The sequence below is a fragment of the Microtus oregoni genome, unplaced genomic scaffold (genome assembly GCF_018167655.1).
Source record: "Microtus oregoni isolate MIOR12 unplaced genomic scaffold, Mior012 000002F_ref0000024, whole genome shotgun sequence".
Classification (NCBI taxonomy): Eukaryota; Metazoa; Chordata; class Mammalia; order Rodentia; family Cricetidae; genus Microtus; species Microtus oregoni.
The window spans coordinates 41,798,697-41,820,226 of NW_024543061.1; the positions used below are offsets into that span (position 1 = coordinate 41,798,697).

The window sequence follows — 21,530 nt, forward strand, 5'->3', positions numbered from 1 at the left end:
ACAAGCACAGAGCACACTGAGGACAATGGCACACACACCTATACTTAGAACCAATAGTCTAGTTTCTAAATTTACAATGGCAGGTTTTCCGCTCTGGTAGAAACTATCCAAACTCTAACAAAGCTTAACCACAAAAACACTTAATAAACTGGTCTTACTGCCTATTACATAATAATCACTCTATCACATGCTGAACAAAGGAGTGAACAGCAGCTGACTGGGCTGCTTGAAGACAGCTTTTAGGGACTGATGCAGAAGAGCCCATAACTACTTCAGTTGGACTGAGGTAAAAAATAGCTCCTGTACGATCAGTGAGAGCAGTAAACCAAATGACTGTCAGCAATACAGCCCAAAGGCTCCCCCTCCCGGGACACGCAGCACTGGACAGCAGCCGGCGGCTTAGGCGAATGATCTGGGTATGCCCATGTGGAAGGCGCTCAGCAACAATGATGGCAAGGCCACAGGCACAGCACCTTTTGTGTACACCATAGTAAACCAAATATTTAGCTGTGATGTCTGTACTTTAAAAACACCCCAGGCTAAGAATACAGCTTGGGGTGGGGTGGGGTCGGGGTACAATTTGGGGGTAAAAGTGTGTGTTTAACATATATATATATATATATATATATATATATATATATATATAAGGCCGTGGGTTTGACAGTCAACACAAAAATAAACTCAAGTGAAATACACTCAAAACTGTAAACAGTAATAGTTTTTAGGAGAAGAAACCTGGAGAAGGAAAGTGTAGCTGGATTTTTTTTTTAAACTCTTTTGGGGCCACCACCCAGCTCCGAAATAAATACACCGAGATTTATTCTTAAACTATGAATGCACAGTCTTAGGTTGGCTTATTTCTAGCCTGTTTTTCTAACTTAAATTACCCTGTTTCTCTTTAACTACATTTTGCCTCTGAGCTTTTAACCTTTCCTTATTCTACATATCTTTCTTTCCTTCTTACTCTATGACTGGCTGGGTGGCTGGCCCCTGGCATCCTCCTCTCCTCCTTTTCTTACTCTTCCCTCTTTCCCTATTCTCAAGCCCAGATTTTTATTTCTCGTCCTATTTATTCTTTCTGCTTGGCAGCCCCGCCTATCCTTTCTCCTGCATTGCTATTGGCTGTTCAGTTCTTTATTAGACAATCAGGTGTTTTAGGCAGGCAAAGTAACACAGCTTTACAGAGTTAAACAAATGTAACATAAAAGAATACAACACATCTTTGCACCATCAAACAAGTATTCCATAGCATAAACAAATGTAAAGCCCCTTAAACCAATATTCCACAACAGGGAAGTTTACATTCCATTTACTGTTCTCCAGAATATTTATTCTTGCCTATGCACTCCGTTCATTAAATGCTGAAATTTAGTTTTAGTATATAAAGAAAAGCCAAATCACCTATCAGATAACATAGGACTCTTGCTCTGATCTAACTGAAACCATTATGACCCTACTGTACAGACTTAGAACAAGCAGCTTGTGCTGGACCAATGATGAGAACATACGCACCCAAGAAAGGACTCTGGTAATGCTTATCTTCACATGGGACAGTCACCTCTTGTGAAATCCCCCCTCAACATTCTCCAGTACAAACTGTTTCACCATGCTCTGGAAACTGTGATGGAAAGACAGCTATTCTGGCTTCCTCATCCCACTACCTGAGAATAAACAGAGGAGGCCACATCCAATTCATGTAAGAGCAAAGGCATAGCCTGCGTCTCCCCTACTCATACTCATGTGTCCTCAGCACAGGGGCACGGTCGTATCTCTCAAGCACATTCTTCAACTATGAATGTATGTCAATATCCTTATTTCTAAAAATCAATCAATTCAAAAACTTAAAAAGATACCACTGAGTCTAAGGTAAAATCTACTTCATAAGAATTTTCCAACAAACAATAACTGAATGATTTAGTGTGGAATTTTAAAGCACAGGACTAACACCTGGAACCTGTGCATGCAGCACAGGCTATGGTACCTTACAGTTTAAATACCAGCAGAGAAAAGCAAACAAATGAGGCACAATTAGCAACCAAAAATCCCATTTTCACAATGAAAAGCAATTAAAATCATATGCCATACAACATGAAAGGCAGTGGCTTGGCACAGCAATGAGAGTTTTAAAAATCACAAATGTTCACAATGAAACACTCATTTGAGTTTCTTACCTAATGCAGCATCATCTCCTTGTTCTTGGCTCTTTCCCAAAGAGGCCATCATTTTTGCATGTGCATCATTCCACCAAGGATTGTACTTCAAAATCTGTTCGACTGCCTCATCTTCAAAGAAGTCAGCTCTGCTCAAAAATGAATGGGCTTATTACATCAGATTTCACTGGTTTCCTTTCTTTTTTTATAATCTTAATTTATCACATTTGCACAGAAATAGAGATTACATCAACTCAATACACAACCTGAGAGAAGACTGAGAGTTGCGCTGACTTTTTCTATGGTCACCAATGCCATAAAGGAAAAGGCAACTAAACTGAAGGAACAGTAGTCGTTTCTGATGTCTTCCACAAAAGGCACGAGGAGGAGCCTCCTACCCTGACTGCGCTGCAGTCTGGAACCAATGCTGGGTTCATGAGCAGCCCAGATCTGAGAGATGCTATGATAAAGGAAAGACCTTTCAGACCCAGCCGCAGAAACACAAACAGATGAACAGGTAATTCAGGACGCGTATATTTCCACAGGCAACTAATGACTGCTGAGAAGGGGAAATTAGTCTTTTCCGGGGATGAGCCCCCACGTGGTTATCTAATATAAACGACCAGCCCTAAAATCACACACATAGAGGCAACATTAAAAAGACTCACAGGCTTGGGGCATGAGAGAGAGAAAGAGAATAATAATGAAAGAAAAAGAGGTCATAAATTTGAGAGAGTATGGAGAAAGGTATCAGAGCCATTAAGAGGGAAAGGACAAGGGAAATGTTGGAGGAAGAAAGGGGGAAAATGGTACATTATATTTTAATTTAAAATTTAAAAATTATCAAGAAGAAAAAGGAAAGACTTTGTGCCATATTCTAAGATCCACGTTAGGCACTAGGTTCCTCTCTCTGTTCACAAGATACAAACTGCCCTGGCCCTTGTACAATTTATAGTCCCACCGGAGACACAAGTATAGCAGAATGCCGTAACACAGCAGCAAAAAAAATCCTATAGCAAAACAAAACTGACACATTTAAGGGCCTTGGGGGAAATACTATTTCAATCAACAGTTGAAAGACAATTAAGAATTCACATTAAGGGGGCTGGCGAGATGGCTCAGGGGTTAAAAGCACTGGCTGCTCTTCTAGAGAACCCGGGTTCAATTCCCAGCATCCACATGGCAGTTCACAACTGTCTGTAATTCCTGTTCCAGGGGATCCACTGCCCTCACACAGACATACATACAGGCAAAACACCAATGTACATAAAATACAAATGAATAAAATATTTTTTTAAAAAAGATTTCATATTAAGAGAGTTAGGAGAGGAACTGGAGAGACAGCTCAGCAGTTAACAGCAGGCACTGCCTTTGCAGAGGATCTGATTTGGGTTCCCAGACTCCTCACAAGGCAGCTCACAACCACCTGTCACTCTGGCTCCAAGGATTCACCTCCCTCTTCGGGCCTCTATAGGCACTGCATCCTGTGCACAACCCCACACTCAGATCACACATGGATGCATAATTTAAACTAGAAAATAAAATCTAAAAAAATAAGAGTAGCCTGAGCTCAAAAAACAGAAATACCTAGAAAACAAGGATCACATTGAAGAAGAATTGCCAAGATAAGTTGAAAATAAGATACTGATAACAATAACCTTCAGGCATGTCTGACCCATGGCCTACAGACTGCAAACACCTCAGAGTAGCTATCAATTAGATCTAACATAATAATGTAAATTTACTTTATATATACACATATACATGTAGATATGTATACACATACACACACATATATATATGTAATTCATTGCCTGCTTCTTGACTGTGAACTTTGTAGATGACAAGACACAAGATAAAAGTTTGGACACACATGAAAGCCATACTAGGAATACCCCTAAGGTCACTGAACACAGGGCATGCATCTTAGAGGGGCGATTCTAAAGAAGTAGAAGCTGTGCCAGAACAGGATGGTGGCAGAGGACAGGGAACAAAGCAGGTGCATCTGATATATAAGAAGAAGGTAGGGTCCTCAAAAAGCAGGGGATGAGGAACTTTGAGAACCAAAGCAATGGCCAGGACTATGGCTCAGCAATGCAGAGGACAACAGTGGTCTTCATGGAGACAGTGCCCCAGGAGGTTGAAAGATATGAGGAGAGGGTTAATAACTTCTACCTGAGACAGGTTAAGTTTGATGTATCCATCTAGGGCATATAAATATACAGCTGGACACACAAGTCTGATACTCAAAGAGAGAGGCTAAGTCATAAGCATTGTGACCAAGGAAGAGGAAAGAATCGCGCAGGAAGAACTAGCCCTGTGAGAGAGCGGGACTCAGAAACACTGAGGACACAAAGGAAAAGAGCTCACTTGAATGGGGACTCATGAGAGAAAAAGCAAACCACCTCTACCCCATCCTTCTGCCCCAGTAAGATCCTCCAAGATGATAAACTGGCTATTTTGAATAAAAATTCTCAGATACCATTCCAAGAGTCCAGACTGTGATGGGTTATTCTGTTTTCCATTCTTACACTGTACTGGAGATTGACTCTCATGTTCCATGCATGCTGGGAGGTGCTCTACCACTAGCTACAGCCCTGGCTTTGAACTCACATCATAGCTCAGGCAGGCCTTGAACTTGTGATCTCTACACCTTACACTTGCTTCTTCATAGTCCTCATTCCTGTTCTAGCCTCCAGTGTACCTAGGATCGTGGGCCTGCACCACCAGGCCCAGTCAATGGTTTATCTTTATTTACACTGTCTATGAATTAAGGGTTGCATGAACATGATTAGTGACTGACTAACCATCTACATTCCCCAATCAATTATTTTCACATTTGAAAATGTCACTGCACTCACCGAATGTCCTCCATACACACACAGCAACAGTAGACCAATGACTCGCCACGAGGACTCCACTACTTAATAAGAACCATGGGCATAAACACAGACATTCGGAACACAAAGTGGAAAAAAAAAAGTGTGCTACCCAGGAGAGCACTGAGGAGGCATCCTCACCCAGGTGAAGGAGAAAGGTCTATGAAAGTGATGTCTGAGCACAGCCTTGAAGGTCAGTTCACGAAATGAGGCAGGGAGAGAAAGCTAGCAAGGGGCCTGCATGAGTGAAAGAAGCCCATGAGAAACAGCAAGATGCAAACACCAGCTGTTGCCTCAGTATAAAGCAAGGGCAAGAAGGGGCAAAGGTGAACTGACAGAGCAGGGCGGTGGAAACGCAAGTATCAGCTGCTGCCCGGAGATGAAGCATGGACAAGGAGGGCAGGAGTGAACTGACGGAAGGAACAGGGTCCAGCTCACAGAGAACACTTGATATCACGCCAAGGAGAGAGAAGCGGCTGTCTGAAGCCAAAGAACACCAAGCACGGGAGGAGGCAGATTTCACTTGAGAGCATCAGCCTCACAGCTGACAGATCTGAAGAAGTCCAGACAGATGGCTGTCAGGCGTCAGAAGGCTACTAGAAGCCATGTGAGAGGACCGCAAGAAACGTGGAGTAGAGGAAATCACAGAAGATAAATGGCCACCCTTTCCAGCCTCCCAAATCGTAGCTGAAATCTACTTAATACATAAGAAAAAAAAACAGACCAATGCATCAACTCTTTACAAAAAGTCCTAATAATGAAAATCTACCACAATTAAAAAAGACATTCCAAAAAAGCTTGATCATTTTTGTTTTTTCATTATCTTACAGATGTTTAAAATGTTGATTAAATCCTTCTGTTCTCACCAAAGAAATAAGCAAAATTTTATGAATTGGTTATAATTTTAATATTCCCAAAAATCAAAAACAAATGTAGGAAGAAAAACAATATCCTAAGGAAAAGAAATACAAACATTTGGCAGGAAGAAAAACAATATCCTAAAGAAAAGAAATACAAACATTTGGCTGTACTCAAAGGTGAAAGATTACTACGGAATATTTGAAGATACTATCTACAGACTTTAGTATAAAAATAACACCTGAGCCAGCAAAAGGCTCACAGGTAAAGCGCTTACCACCAAAGACTAATGACCCAAGTTTGATACCCATGGTGGAAGAAGAGAGGACCAAACTCTGAAAATGTCCTCTGACTTCCACACTTGATGGCATAATACACACCTGCACTCAACACACACGAGAGATAAATAAATAAGTCTAAAATGATATCCAAAAGGAATAAATCACTTTAAAAAAAAGACGAAGACTCAGAAACAATGAGATTTACAGACCACCACGAACAGTACTTTCTCAGGCCGCAGAATACCCTAAAAGAATAACCAACCTGCAGGAGATCCTGATTTTACAACAGATTTCAAAATAGTTATAACCCAAACGGAGCTAGATTTCACTTTGAATCTTAGTCCTGAGTCAGTCTGGCTTACTCTGTCCTGCTTAGAATAAAATCACACTCGTTTTTTTGAAGTCCTTTCAGAATCTGATATCATCCCTCCACTGAGAGTCACTCCTTAAGAAATGGAAAGAATATTCCATGAAAACTATTCCCGCAAATGAGTTTCTGGGCCGAGTGAGATGGTTGAGTGGCTCGAGGCATTTGCCAAGCCTGACAACCCGAGTTCAATCCCCGGGAACCCACATGGTGGGAGATTGGAGTCCTGCAAGTTGTTCTATGATCTCCACATGTGTTAGGACACACATACGTACACCCCCCGCCGCCATGTAGTTTAAATTTTTTTAAAAAAGCTTCTGAATAAAGTAGCACAGGAAATGGAGGAAAACGGGGCCTGCTTAGACTATCATGCTGCCAAATATAAATTTCAATATCCTAATCTTCTCAGGCCACAAACATACTCTTCCAGGCAGTTCTTCTAATTAAGCTCCCTCGCACTTGAAATTTCAGCCTTGGAAAGCTCATTCTGTTTTCATACTGGCTGAGAAATTTGCTGACAATGAAATTTCTACTTTAAATATTCAGCATGATTCTAAATGGGTTTCTTCAAATTACTCTTCAGTGGCCCTTTAAAACCACCATTGAAGAGATAAAAGTAATTAGAAATGGCAGTCTAAATGGAGCCGCGTCTCTCAGCCGTCCTCCACAGTATAACACAGCCCGCTCTGGGCTTCCCTTAGGATGCTCAACAGTTCACCATTCATCACCACACGTCACTCATTCCATTTGCACATCACAAGACTCACTTCTGCTATTCCAATTAGTATCCCACTGGGTCACAGGAGAGAGAATGTTAATCACAAGAGCAATGGCAGTTAAAGTGGAATAGTGTACTTAAAAGGGAATACAGAGTGACAAATGGAGCCGCAAGTGGAGTTTTACCCAACCCACTTAGTAGTAGTGTGACCTTGGACAAGTCCCTTTGCCTCTCTTCTCCTTGTGAAAATGAAATGAAATAATCCTCAGGGAACTTGATAAGCTGAAAACATTGGACAAAAATATTGGGAAGCGGTGATAATAGTTATATGGGTAACAATTTTGAAATCACTGGCCCAGAGCCTGGAAAAAATAATAAGTGAGGGTTATGTCAACATATCAATTACACTCATTCTCCACACACCCTAGAAGAGTCAGGTAATCAGAGGCCCAGTGAAATGCAAAGAAGTGCTGCCACCTTGGTCAGTAAGAGACAGCACGTCTCTACTTTGATAAGTTCCTTATGCAAATATAGTTCTGGTTACGGCAAAGGTCACAACAGATGCAGGTGGAAAATACAGCAGAACTAAGACTGAGTTCTAATGATACTCTACCAAGAGTAACTATCTACTCACTATAGATAATGTTCTAGGAAGATCCCAGACTAGCAAGAAATATAGCACATGTAGACCTGGATTCTAATGGAAATCAAGACATATTCATTCACATATACAAATAACTATGACAAAAATTCTACCTGTAAGAAGTACAAGCAAACACTCTTATGAGTTTGATGTGTTGAAGTCTGGTAAGAAAACCACAAAAGAGTATTAAGAGTGCTTCCTTGCTAGTATAAACTAAGTAGCAAGTTTACAAAGGCCCCACAAGTACAGGTTAGGTGAAACGTGAATTAAGGTTAGTGCCTTCACTAATTCCAGGATCTAAAGCACGTATGTCTGGGACACTGAGGGGCTGGGGAGATGGCTCACTTAGTAGTAGAGAGCTTGCCATGCAAACACAAGGACCTGAGTTCAGATCCCGAGCACTTTCCAGCACTATAGCCCAGTGCAGGGAAGACAGATGGGTGTATTCTTGGAGCGAACTGGCCAGGCCTGATGGGCCAGCCTAGCTGAATGGGTGAGCTCTGGATTCAGTGAGACCCTGTCTCTGGAGATAAAGCAGAATGATTGAAGAAGTCACCCACTGTCAGGTTTGGCTTCCATGTGCACATGCACACATAACTATACAAGCACATACATATACTCACAGATTCTGAAAAAAAAAATTAAGGAAGAGTTAAATACCTATTTAACTGCCACGGAAGTTAATACTCACAGATAATGATCTGGGTCAAATTTGGCCAGCTCAGCAGCCAGGCGTTTCTGCCTTCGTTCAGTCACAGGAGTGAAATCTGGATCCTTAATATCAATAACCTCGCTCAGTTCATCCTAAAAACACCAGAACAAGAATGAGCACTATCTCCAATCTTTAGCATTTAAAAGTCAAATGAGGGGTTGGGGTGGGGAGATGGCTCAGTGGTTAAGAGCTCTTGCAGCTTTTCCAAAGGTCTCAAGTTCAATTCCTAGCACCCAGATCACAACTCTCTGTAACTCCAGCTCCAGGGAATCTGCTACCCTCACAATGACACACATGCAGGCAAAACATCAATGCACATAAAAATAAATAAGCCAGGCATGGAAGTGCATGCCTTAAATCTTAGCAATTGGAGAGGCAGAGGCGGGGGTATCTCTATGAGTTTAAAGCGTGGTCTACAAAGAGAGTTATAGGATAACTAGGGCTGTTACAGAGAAATCCTGTCTCACAATATATATTATATATAAAAGCAAACTGGGAGAAGGGAGGAGGAACATCAAAGCATGGAAGAATCTTCCTGATTACTATCCCTAGAGTATGAAACAGCTTGTAATATTTAAATTCAGATCTAACAAAGAGGTGTAGAGCATGCCTTTGCTCCCAGCACTTGGTAGGCAGAGTTGGGCAGATCTCTCTGAGTTCCAGGCCAGTCTATTCTACATAGCAAGTCCTAAGCCAGCCAGAGCTACACAATGAGATCCTGTTGCAAAACACAAAAAGTAAAATCAAACAAACAAATAAAAAGCCATAAATTTTTGAATCTATTTATAGCGATATTTTATTAACATTTAACATAAAGGATGATGGCACTTGCCACCAAGCCTGACCAACCCAATCCCTAGAACCTACAAAGTAGAAGGGGAGAAAACTCCAAGAAGTTGTCGTCATGACTCTACAGACATCCTGGGGCATACAACTTCCACCATGCTGTAGCAGGTGCATGTGTGTGTGCACACACACAAGCATATACACACATATTTAGTTAGTTGAAAATTTTAAACCAAAGCCCTGGTGGTGGCGCACGCCTTTAATCCAAGCACTTGGGAGGCAGAGGCAGATGGATCTCTGTGAGTTTGAGGCCAGCCTGGTTTACAAGAACTAGTTTCAGGACAGGCTCTAAAGCTACAGAGAAACCCTGTCTCAGAAAAAAAAAAATTAACCACGAAGCAGAATTGAATACACTCTTACAAACATGCAAGAACATTTAATTTTCCATTCATTTCCCCTTTTAGCCCCAGCAATCTGAAAGTTCCCGAAGACAGGAGGGTGTGAGCATCCAACATCTTCAGAGAGACTTGGCTTTCTTTCCAATGTCTAGCTCAAAGAAAGAAACCCTGTATTGTCTACTTTGTAAATATGCTTGCCATGCAGACCTGACCACCTGAGTTCAGTTCTTGGAAACCACATAGCAATAGATGGAGAAGATCAACTCCATGAAGCTGGCCTCTGACCTCCATTCCCACAGGCACAAATTAAAAAAAAAAAATTAAGGATTTTTATGAGTAATTCTGGTCTTTGACTTTCCACTTGAAAGTTTAAAAATCTAAGCCAAGATGTGCATATGTGAACATGCAGCGTGTTTCCCAAGCAGAATTCTACAAAACAGACACACGCAGGAATTGTAAAGTGAAGAAACCTCATACAATCCAAAATACTCCCCACACTGTGGCTTTCTTCCGTGTCTGCTCGCACATCTATCACCTCCAGGTAAGCACAGAACTGGAAGGAACATACAGGATGCAAGCCGAACGCAACCAAGCAGTAACCCGGGAGAGCTGTGCATGTGAACTGACCCAAAAGACTTGTAAATGGAAAGGACAGCAGTAAAGGGAATCACATACACAAAAGAAAACAGAGACAAGTCAGTAGTCCGAGGATATTGAGCAAGTCCCTTCACTTTTTTATGTCATCTAAAAAAAAAAAAAAGAAAGAAAGAAACGAAACAGTGATATGAGCGCACTTTAGAGTTGATGGTCAGAATGCAAGCTTACTAAAACTAGACTATGGGGAGATATCACAACCAGTCTCCCTACACAACCATAATTTCCAAACAAACCAACAACAAAAAAAGAGTTCTGGGGCCAGAGAAATGGCTCAGTGGGTAATCTGACTGAGTTCAATCCCCCGGACCCTCACGGTGGAAAGAGAGAACTGACCCAAAAGCAACTGTCCTCTGACCTCCTCCTGAAAACCATGCATGTAAAACAGGTACAGGCACACATATTCACACCAAATAAATAAATATCTATAAAGTCTAAAACTAAATAAACTCTCCCTTTCTTACCACAAAGCGTGTAGGTCTTAGCCGAAGTACATTCAAATATTAACGAAGGGATTTGATGAACTTTCTGGAAGCTACTGGATCAACTAGAATATCTTAATACTTTCAAATACAAACATCTGAGGCAACAACCAGACTAATGGCTGTCCACAAACATAAAATTTACATTCCAAAGTTCCTTTGCAGTTTACTTCTTGCAGACTTGGAATGCATTTTCCTACAGAAATCCTATTATAAACAGTAGTTAAGAGTCTCAGGGCAGCCCTCAAGTTTATGCAATTCATAATAAATAGAAACAGAACAGTCATGATGCAAAGAGCTCAACAAGCATGCAGCAAAGTTTCCATGGGAAAAACTCGCAGTCTCTGCAGCTGAATCCACCAGAACACAGCATTGGCTCTTCTTCCCTCCTGGAGGCTAGGGCACAGGTGGACAAAACCCTCGGGAGGGGAGGCAGTACAATCCACAGCATGGCATCATCCCTCCCTCAGTTCATCACATGGCCTCATCTCTTCCCTCTGTGATTAGAGGGGCCCACAAACAAATCCATGTCGATAGCATCTTTAATCACAGCTGCCAAGTTCTTCTGCCATGTAATGTAAAACCTTTACAGGACAAGTGATCACATGACATCGTTTTGCTCTTCTTGGGGAAGGGAATGGCATTTGGAGCCACATGCTACTATTAATATTAAACAATATAATACAGGCCTAAACGCACTCACTAATGTCAGATTCCCTGTTCTCTCTGTCTCCATTCCAAGGCTGTTCCCTGTTACTCACCGGCTTCTACTGAGAACACAAATCCTCCTTCCCCTTCAGTTTCCTTACTCGCTAGCAGTAATCAAAGTGAGTTGTGTGGGAAGGGGAGAGGGGAGAACAACTAATTATTGCACCTGGACAGACTTAAGGTCGTGAATGGGCTATAATCTGTGAGGACCGACAGAAAACTCTGTGTTTCAGAGGATAAACGGACTCTCAGAACCCAGATTCCTTGCTCTACATCACAAGCCCAGATTGCCTTTCAAACCGATGCCAGCCTTTCCCTCTGGCCCAAGTCCACTAGAGCTACACACAGAATTCTTTTCATTTATGGACATATACATCTGTCTCCACTCTGACCCTCTGCATCTACAGTGCCCTGTCATCGTAACTCCATGCATGGCCCATCCTCCAAGGGGCCTCCTCTGGGCATCCTCATCAAAATGGTCCCCAGGCTCATATACCACCATTTTCTTCCACCTACTACTATTGCCATTAGCCTATTTACTGTCTACCTGAAGACTGTCCATCTTCTCCATAGAATATTTCATGGGGAGGGGTCTAGTCTACCTTCTTTTTCACTGCACACTCAGTGTGAAGTGGCTAATTTATGTTAACTTAATACAAACTATAGTTTTAGGTTTTGATATTTCAAGACAAGGTTTCTCTGTGTAGCCTTGTCTATCCTGGAACTCACTCTGTAGACCACCCTGGTCTCGAACTCAGAGATCTGCCTGCTTCTGCCAAGATTAAAGGCATGCACCACCACTGCCCAGCTATCATAAACTATAGTTATCAGAGAAATGGAGTCTCAGTTGAGAAAATGTCTCCAGAAGATCAGGCTGTAGAAAAGCCGGTAGGACATTTTCTTATCGCTGATAATGGAAGGCCCAGCTCTTATGGGTGGTGCCATCTCTGGGTTCTATAAGCAGATTTAGAAGCCATGAGGAGCAAACCAGTAAGCAGCACTCCTCCTCTGCATCAGTTCCTGCCTCCAGGTTCCTACCCTATTTGAGTTTCTGTCTCAGTTTCCTTCAGTGGAAGTTGTAAGCCAAATAAACCCTTTCCTCCCCAACTTGCTTTTGGTGATGGTGTTTCATTACAGCGATCTTAACCCTAACTAGAACAGTGTGTTTGGCAGTCAGAAAGAAATCACTACTGAGTGCATAATGCAGGGCTGTGGACTGGTCTGGTTGCTGGAATAGAGATCCAATAATGAGTATACATATAAAGTCCCCAACTTCATGGGATGAACTGGAAAAAAAGCAACTCTTTCCAGCCCCAGCTCTGCTCCACGCTAGTCTACTGACTCAAGGTCACCACAGCAATGCGGCAGAGAGATCACACCATGTGACTATTCCCATCTGGGCCACCCCACCTGCACTGTTCTATGCACATACATACCATGGCCTTGATCAAACTGGACCCTAATAAGAAACTAAAGCGGCTGGGCACAAAGTTAGACTGGAATCTAAAGTAAGGCATGGTTGGAGGCACAGCTTGGAGGTAGAGCACTTGCTTAGAATGCATGCGGTCCTGGATTCAATCCTTAGCACTACAAAAGAAAAGTCTGTGGCATCAATCAACTCAAGGAAAGGAAGAAAAGAGAATGAACTTCAGCAGAAAGAAAAGAATTCCTTTTTCTCTCTTTTAGAATTGCTGTGGTCACTAGTCCCAAGTGATCTGAAGATGAATGCTGCCAGGAAAAGGTCACTGAGGATTTAAGCCAGGCTTGTGTACACTTAAATCACAGATCAAACAGGACCCAATCTGGAAAGAAAATGCACTGTGTATGCATCTGGCCAGTGTGTCTCCTGGAGACAAAGACCTCAGGTCCCTGAAGCAGCCAAAGGAAAGCAAGGGCCAGAAGGCCTGGCATCCTGCAACAAGGCCGTCTCAGGAGACGGCTGACTGGGATGGCGCCCAGAGACTCCAGGGCTGCGGCTTCTGGCAGCCACCAGCACCAACAGCTTGTTGTGCAGCCCTGACTCTGAGCAGCCAGGGCAGTTTTCCAAAGGCGCCCTGGTGGCTGGCAGAGATTTCAAGAAAGGCAAGACATTGGGTGTGTGTATGTACATGGGAAGCAGGGGTGGGGAGGGTGGGGAGAGAATTTGCTTCAACAGTAATATTTTCATTATCAGATAAAATAGAGAAGCTGTGAACCTGTTTAAAAGGAGACAGGATTATTCTTCCTGTAAAGAGTTAAATTATTCACTAAAGACATTTTCCTTTGTGTTACATTTTTTAATAAGAACACTGCTTTCATCATCAAAAAAGCCAAAACTTTTCATTTAAAAAAAAAATAAGGAAATACTGGCAAAATACAAGTAGTGAACAAATGTTTTGTGTGGGTCTTGATCCAAATGCAGAAATTACAGAAACTAAAATTGTAAGAAAACACAGTATTAGAAAAGTCATTTTTTAAATTATATTTTGAGACAAATGTTCTGAATCCTCTTATGGTGTGGTGACCTCTTCTAGGCACACTATAGCTTTTTCACGAAAAGAAAGAGGGCAGCACTGTGACCATCACAAACAGCAGCTGTAAACTCATCTGATAAAACGCATAAACTTTACTATGATTTTTGAAAGTCTGATTAATTCCTAATGTTATGAAGAACACCATATCCCTCAAATTTAATTCGTGCAGAAAGTCCCATTTTCTTTAAAGCTTTTTACTGGATCTGTCTCCTGGTAAAAAGTGCAGACACAGTAGTAAAGATGCCCTGAAAGCCAGCATTGTTTAGCTGGCGCAGACAGATCCACATAAATCCCTACTTGGTGGCTTCAGGTTTAGAACTCTGGACTGCAAAGATGTTCGAGAACAACAGTGTGGTAGAAGGCTGTGGTAGCACTCGCTATCCACGCACATTACTACTTCACAGTGATAATTCAGACCCACACACTAAGTGTGTAGCTTAAAATAGCTTTTAAAACGTACTAGGGGCTGGAGAGATGGCTCAGTTGGGAAAATCACTTGCCGTGTGTGGTGGTTTGAATGGCAAAAGTCCCCCACAGGCTCAGACATATCAACACTTGGTCAACAACTAGTATGGACAGGTTATGGGTCTTTAAAGATGTGAAACCTTGTAAGAAGAAACTTCGAGAGAGTGTATAGTCTCTTCCCACTTCTAGCTCCCTCTCTCTGCTTCCTGTGTGTAGAAAGGAACTGTGAATAGCATGCCTCCTGTTCCTGCCACCATGCCATGCCCTGCCTACCATCAGAGACCCTCCCTCTAGAACCGTAAGTTCAAATAAACTTTTTCTTTCCTAAGTTGCCTTTGGTCAAGATATTTTACCACAGCCAACAGAAACTGTGCTAGCCTGATAACCTGAGTTTGATTCCTAGAACCCACGGTATAGAAAAAAAAAAGGAATTCTGAAAACTATCCTCTGATCTCCACATACATGCTATAACAAACATACCTGCACTCACATGCATGAGTCATACACATATATACACAAACACAATAATAATAAATTTTAAAATTAAATAAAACATATTGAGAGAACCAGCTGGGTATGGTAACACTGAGACAGGAGGATTACCAAAAGTTGAAGGCCAGCCTGACTTACAAAGTGAGAACTTGTCTCAAAAAAAAAAAAAGAAAGAAAGAAAAAAATAGAAAGAGAGAAACTAGAACAAAACTATGTGGTTTCAGATAAGGTTTTGGTGACAAATTAAACATATGTGGAAACTGGAGGTTCTAAGAGTGTCTGGAATTTCAGTGCTCTGTGCACGGGGTGGCAAGCCACTACTGCTAGCAGGACACCGCGCACATTCTAAACCCTCCAGTCCACTCATTCAAGCGTCCTTCTCTTTCTAAAGTGAGTTTTAGGAAAACAATGTTCGTGCTATTAATGTTTGAAAAAGAGTTTAGCAATTTTAGATAGTTAATCTAAATTAAAAAAAAACCAGTATTTCTGATTGAGAAAGAAAAGATGTAAACATAAAGGGATGGACAGGGCATCCTAACTACACCAATACTTCCATTTCTAGTCTGAGTGGCAGGTATACAGGCATCTGACGCTTTAGTTTCACCATGCAGACAGACACAGAGTACTACCTACATACATGCCCTGAAATACCATTCTATTCCCAAGACTATATATAACTTTTATGTTTCATAGCACTACTTTTTACAATAAAATCTAGGTGCCATGTTATGTATCTGTGCTCCCAAGGCTTCAGTAGGGGAGGTAGGAGAATCAGAAATTTAAGGCCAAGCTTAGCAACTTAGTGAGTTCCAGGACAGCTTAGGATACCTAAGACCCCATATCAAAAAATAAAGAGTACTTCATGACAATGTTTGCTTAAAAGCAACCTAAATAACTTTAAAAATCTTTTCAATAAATATAAAAACTTTTAACCTAAAAGGGACTTGGCCTCATCTAAACTATGGTTCTGTTGTATTCCCTAAGCAAGAAGAATCCCTTCAAAGTGGTCACACTTTGTACATTTGGAAAGCTGAGGCAAGAAGAGTCTAGGTTCAAGACCAGCTACATAGTAAGATTGTCTCCAAACACCAAAGCAAGTAAGCAACAACCTCAAAGGAATCTTCCCTACCAACAATCTGGACAGGGGCACTTTTCACCTGAATGAAGATTCTGGACTGAGTCTGTACGGCATGTACTAGCCTTCATTTGTAGCTCTGAACAGGCCAGCCCCAAATAAAATGATCACAAATTAGCTGTTGGCCAAACAACTGAAGCCCATGTACTTTGGTTTCTGCCAGAGCTGCATGAAGCCTACTCCATTCTAAGTACCTCAGAGTTCACCATGAAAACAAGGGACCAGAGCAGCAGAGGGCACGGCACGAATGGCAGAAAAGTGCCCAAGCTTTTACACACACGTTTCTTTGGGTTATTTGCTACAGGGTAAATGCCAATTTTATTCTCTTGCAGGAATCTTGAGAGTAACTTCAATGTTTCAAGGGCAGGAGTCTTTATAATGCCCAACACTTTCCAGAATTTTCTCTTAAGTTTTCAGTATTTCATGATATTTTTAAATCATTCCCATTTTACCAAGACAGAACAAGTTACTTGTGGTCAGTGATCATCACAGTATCCCAAATCTAAATGGAGGCACAAGTACAACCAGAATATAGACTCCCAGGTTTTTCTTGACAGACTCAGATACACCTTATTTCCTGAACATCACTCATGGGAAAATCTAAGACTCAAAACATTGCAAAAACTGAAATTTCATAAGCAGCACTCAAATGAAAGTTTACATTTGATCTCCACCAAGAATAAGCAGAATACAATATCTACTGTGTACTAAGAACTTAAAAATCTTACTAAAACACAATCTAGAGGAGGAGCATGCTTGTAATAATCCCACGAAAGACTGAAGTAGAGGGATTACAAACTTAAAGAGAACCCAAACTATATCAACATCAATATCTCTATTTGTTTATCTACATCCATTTGTGTGTGTGTGTACATATATCCTCTGCGGATACCAGGTGAATTTGTGGTACACAAACATACATATATAGACACAAATGTATGTATATACATACATACACACACATATACATACATTCAGCCCCCAAATTTAAAATAAGAACAAAAAAAAACTAAACAAAAAGCTCCCAGGCTGGTCCTCATCAGGAACTCCTGTCTCCCGCACATGTGAAACAGACGCTGTATCACACCCTAGTACTTGCTCTCCATCCTTAGGTGTATCATGCTTCCTTAACGCTGTACAGAAGCACCAGGAGAGAGAGGTTGTTTGTGTTTGTTCTAGATTGTTCCCATCCTGAACCATAAGGATAGCAGCAGGCTGGACAAGGAAGAATGGACAGCTGTGTGACCCTGCTTGCTACAGGCACTAACTATGTCACCTTAAAAATGCCCTGGGTGAGCGGAAATGAAGTTGAAAACCCTGTGTGCCATTGTCTTCCAGGACAACATACCTGTAACCGCTGAACCACACCTGCTCGCAGGTTTCCAAATCCATAGTGACACTGTGATTGTAGAGCGCTTTCTGAGACCTCTTCATAGGGAGTCTGCTCGATTTCCCAGTCAAAGTCTGCATCCTCATCATCAGCTCCTTCCTCAGAAACTCCAGAAGAACCTAAATGCGTTCAACATTAATTTTTTCTTTAAAGTACTGAGGTGTCTAGGTACAATGAGAGCAGGAAGCCGCCACGGGGAAAAGGCCTTCCATTGTACACCAAAGGCACAGACAAGAATATCCACAGCCCCACTGCTCGTGATGGCCAAAAAGCAGAGCCACCATAAATGTGCACCAACAGGAGGAGATATAGAGAAACTCACAAAATGATGATGAAGATACATATATATATATATATATGCCTCTGCTGTAACACAGATATGCCTCATGAGAACGTAGAGTAAGAAGCCAGACAAAAAGGAACACACTCTAAGACTCACAATCAGGCAAAGGAGAAGGCCCTGGTGGTCTAGGAAAGAAGAGGGGACAGAGCCTGGGAAGAGCAGGGGTGGGAGTCCAGGATATTGGAAATAAACACTATAGTTTGTGACCTAGCAGGTGTTCGTATTATAAAATGTTTTCAACTATCTACTTCTAGCAAGATGTTTTAATTGGTAAAGAAAAAATGTGACTGGTCTATTGGTCCACTACTGGTTATGACTTCTAATTGTGATACCAGATAAGCTATTTTCACAGTGACTTTAATCTTTCCTTTTTATTTTCTTCTCTTGAACTTTTTTCCTCTAATTTTCGGGCCCCAAGTCTCTTCTCCAAGAAAAACAAAATATTACAAATATTCCTACTTATCTTCATCTCCTCCCAACTACAGCAAACATACCTATTTCTTCCACAAGTGGTTTGGCAGACCTCGATTTTCTTGGTGCCAGAAGAGCAGTTAACATGTTCAGCCCCTCAAAATGCTGACCAGGAGTTTCCTTGGGCAATCGAATGGTAAAAATTCCTTTAAGAGAAATTGTTTTATATTTAGATAGATTAAAATATTCAAAGACTTCAGTAAGTATATATAAGAGAAATGCAAGTAGGAATAATATATAATTATATGAGGAAAAAATTTTAACTATACATCTGAAGAGAATTACTATCCAGAACATATAAAGAACTCAAACACAAAATACTCAGGCTGGAAAAATTACCCAGTTTAGGTATTGTTTCTCCCACAACCATAAGGATCTAAGTTTGAATCTCTAGCACATACACAATAACCTGAGTACAACAGCAAATAGCTATAATCCCAGTGCTAGAGAAGTGGAAAAAGGAAGAACCCTGGGCTGCTGGCCAAGCTGAAGCAGCAAGTTCCAGTTTCAGGGAAAGACGTTGTCTCAAAAATGAAGTGGACTTTAAAGACACCTTAAGTCAACCTCTGATCTATATCCACATGCACATATACACATGTGATGTGAACTCCCCTCTGTGTGCTGTGATTGCCACTGATTAATAAAGAAACTGCTTTGGGCCAATAGCAGGGCAGAACAGAGCTAGGTGGGGAAAACTAAACTAACTGCTGGGAGAAAGAAGGCAGAGTCAGGAGACACCATGTAGCCACCAGAGGAGAAACACGAGCTGCCAGTTGGAACTCTGCCAGTAGGACAGGAGCCTCATGGTAAAATATAAAATAATAGAAATGGGTTAAATTAAGATGTAAGAGTTAGCCAATAAGAAGCTAGAGCTAATGGGCCAAGCAGTGATTTAATTAATACAGTTTCTGTGTGGTTATTTTGCGTCTGAGCAGCCGGGAACGAACAAGCGGCCTCCTACAACACACATGAACACATACACAGGTACTAGCCTGTAGCAGGCTTTCTTTTGGGCCACCAACCAGCTCCCAAATCAAAACATGGAGACTTAATAGTTATGAATGTTTGGCCTTATCTTATGCTTATCCCACTAGCTCTTATAACTTAAACTGACCTGTTTCTCTTCATCTATATTTTGCCCTAGGACTTTTTACCTTTCTTTCATTCTATTTGCCCTACTGTTTCTGCTTGTCGAGTGGCTCCCTGGCTGGGGGATACCTGGCCAGCAGGTCCTAGGCACCTCCCTTGTTCTCTCTTCTCTCCAGCCTAGACTCCTCCTCCTAGTTATTCTCTCTGCTCACCAGCCCTACTATCCCTCTACTGCCTAGCTATTAGCCATTCAGCTTTTTATTAGACCAATCAGGTGCCTTAGGCAGGCAAGGTGAAACAGCAACACATCTTTACATAATTAAACAAACGTAGCATAAACAAACATAACACAGCTTTACATAGTTAAAGTAGTATTCCACAACATACTGTAACAAATGTAACACATCTTTACATAATATTCCACAACACAAACCACACTTATAGACATAAACACACAAAGGAAAAAAACCAAGCAACCTAACCAAATGGCAAATAAACACATGGAAAAAAATGCTCATCTCAGCTCAGTCAGAATGGCTCTTACAAAGAAAACACAACAGCAAATGGTGGCAAAGATGCAGAGAAGTGATCCCTTATGCACCGCTGGTGAGAATATAAACTAATCTTAGCACCTCAGAATAAGAATGGCCCCCAGAATACTAAAACTAGAATCACCATACTATCCAGCTACCACTCCTAAGGTATATACCCTAAGGAGTCCAAGTCATCACACCACAGAGACACCTGCATATCTAAATTCCCTGCAGCACATTCACCACAACCAAGTGACAGATTCAGTCTACGTGCCCATCAACAGATAAAAAAAGAAAATGTATATCTCTACAACAGACTTTTACTCATTCATTTAAAAAAATGATGTCACGCCGGGCAGTGGTGGTGCACACCTTTAATCCCAGCACTCGGGAGGCAGAGGCAGACGGATCTCTGTGAGTTCGAGGCCAGCCTGGTCTAGAAAAGCTAGTTCCAGGACAGGAACCAAAAGCTACGGAGAAACCCTGTCTCGAAAATCCAAAAAAAAAAAAAAAAAATGACGTCACTTACAAAAAAACAAAGATCATATTAAGTGACATAAGCCAGACACAGAAGGACAAATATGCTTTGTCTCATTTGTGGACCAAAGTGTCTTTTTATAGATGCATAAACCAGACAGACAGACAGACGGATGATAATACACACATCTCTCTGTGGGTGTGGTTGGGTGCACTTGCGGGAATGTGTGTATGTGTGTTTGAGTATGGGTATGTCCTTGTGTATGAGACATGAAAGCAGAGGAAAACTAGGGGCAAGGACACTAGCAGGAGAAGAAAAGGGAGAGAAGGGAGAAAGGAACAAACTTGGGGTGATGAACATGGTTGAAATATACGATATACATGACAGAAACTGTTCTCATAAAGCTTAACACCCTTCTGCAATGAATATACACCAATAAACATAGCTGTTTAACAAAAATATTTAACAATTTAAACTTAAAAAAAATAATTCCTCAAGGGGTTCCAAAATTTGACCCTTATTATAGATTTAGTGACTATAAATCAAGATTTTAAAAAAGTCTTAAGAAGGGCTTTTCCAAAGCTGTCACTGCGATCAGAAATCAATGTGTCCAAACCACAGAATGTGCTGGTGTTACCTCGTACCATCTTAACCTAGTCAAAACATCAAAACAAAGAGTTCCTAAAATTCAGGGGCCTGAGGAGGCAACAGCACTAACCAACAGTTATTTATGAAATACATTTTTGGACTAGGAGGGAATTAGAATAGCTAATCCAAAAAACAGCAGTGGCTTTCAAACTACACTAAAGTAATTGCAATTTAATAATTTCTTTATTAACTCAAGAGATTTTTTTTTTCCTTGAGACAGCCTTGCTCTGTGGCCCTGGCTAGCCTCAAATTCACATGAAATTATGTTCCTACCTTAGGTTCCTGGGCACCAGGATTACAAGTGTGTGCCCCTATTTCCAGTCTACTGTTTTAAACA

General features: G+C 41.3%; 1 protein-coding gene across 2 annotated transcripts in view; it reads right to left on the bottom strand.

The window, feature by feature from the left end:
- The window catches only part of Shq1 (SHQ1, H/ACA ribonucleoprotein assembly factor), a 107,775-nt gene that overhangs the window by 82,411 nt on the left and 3,834 nt on the right, over positions 1 to 21,530 (bottom strand). For both annotated transcript variants that reach the window (XM_041637950.1, XM_041637941.1), the window contains exons 3-6: positions 18,469 to 18,591; positions 17,590 to 17,750; positions 8,588 to 8,700; positions 2,172 to 2,299 (exon numbers count right to left, since the gene is read on the bottom strand). In XM_041637950.1, coding sequence (XP_041493884.1) covers positions 2,172 to 2,299; positions 8,588 to 8,700; positions 17,590 to 17,750; positions 18,469 to 18,591 — 525 coding nt within the window. The remainder of the gene's footprint in view (positions 1 to 2,171; positions 2,300 to 8,587; positions 8,701 to 17,589; positions 17,751 to 18,468; positions 18,592 to 21,530) is intronic.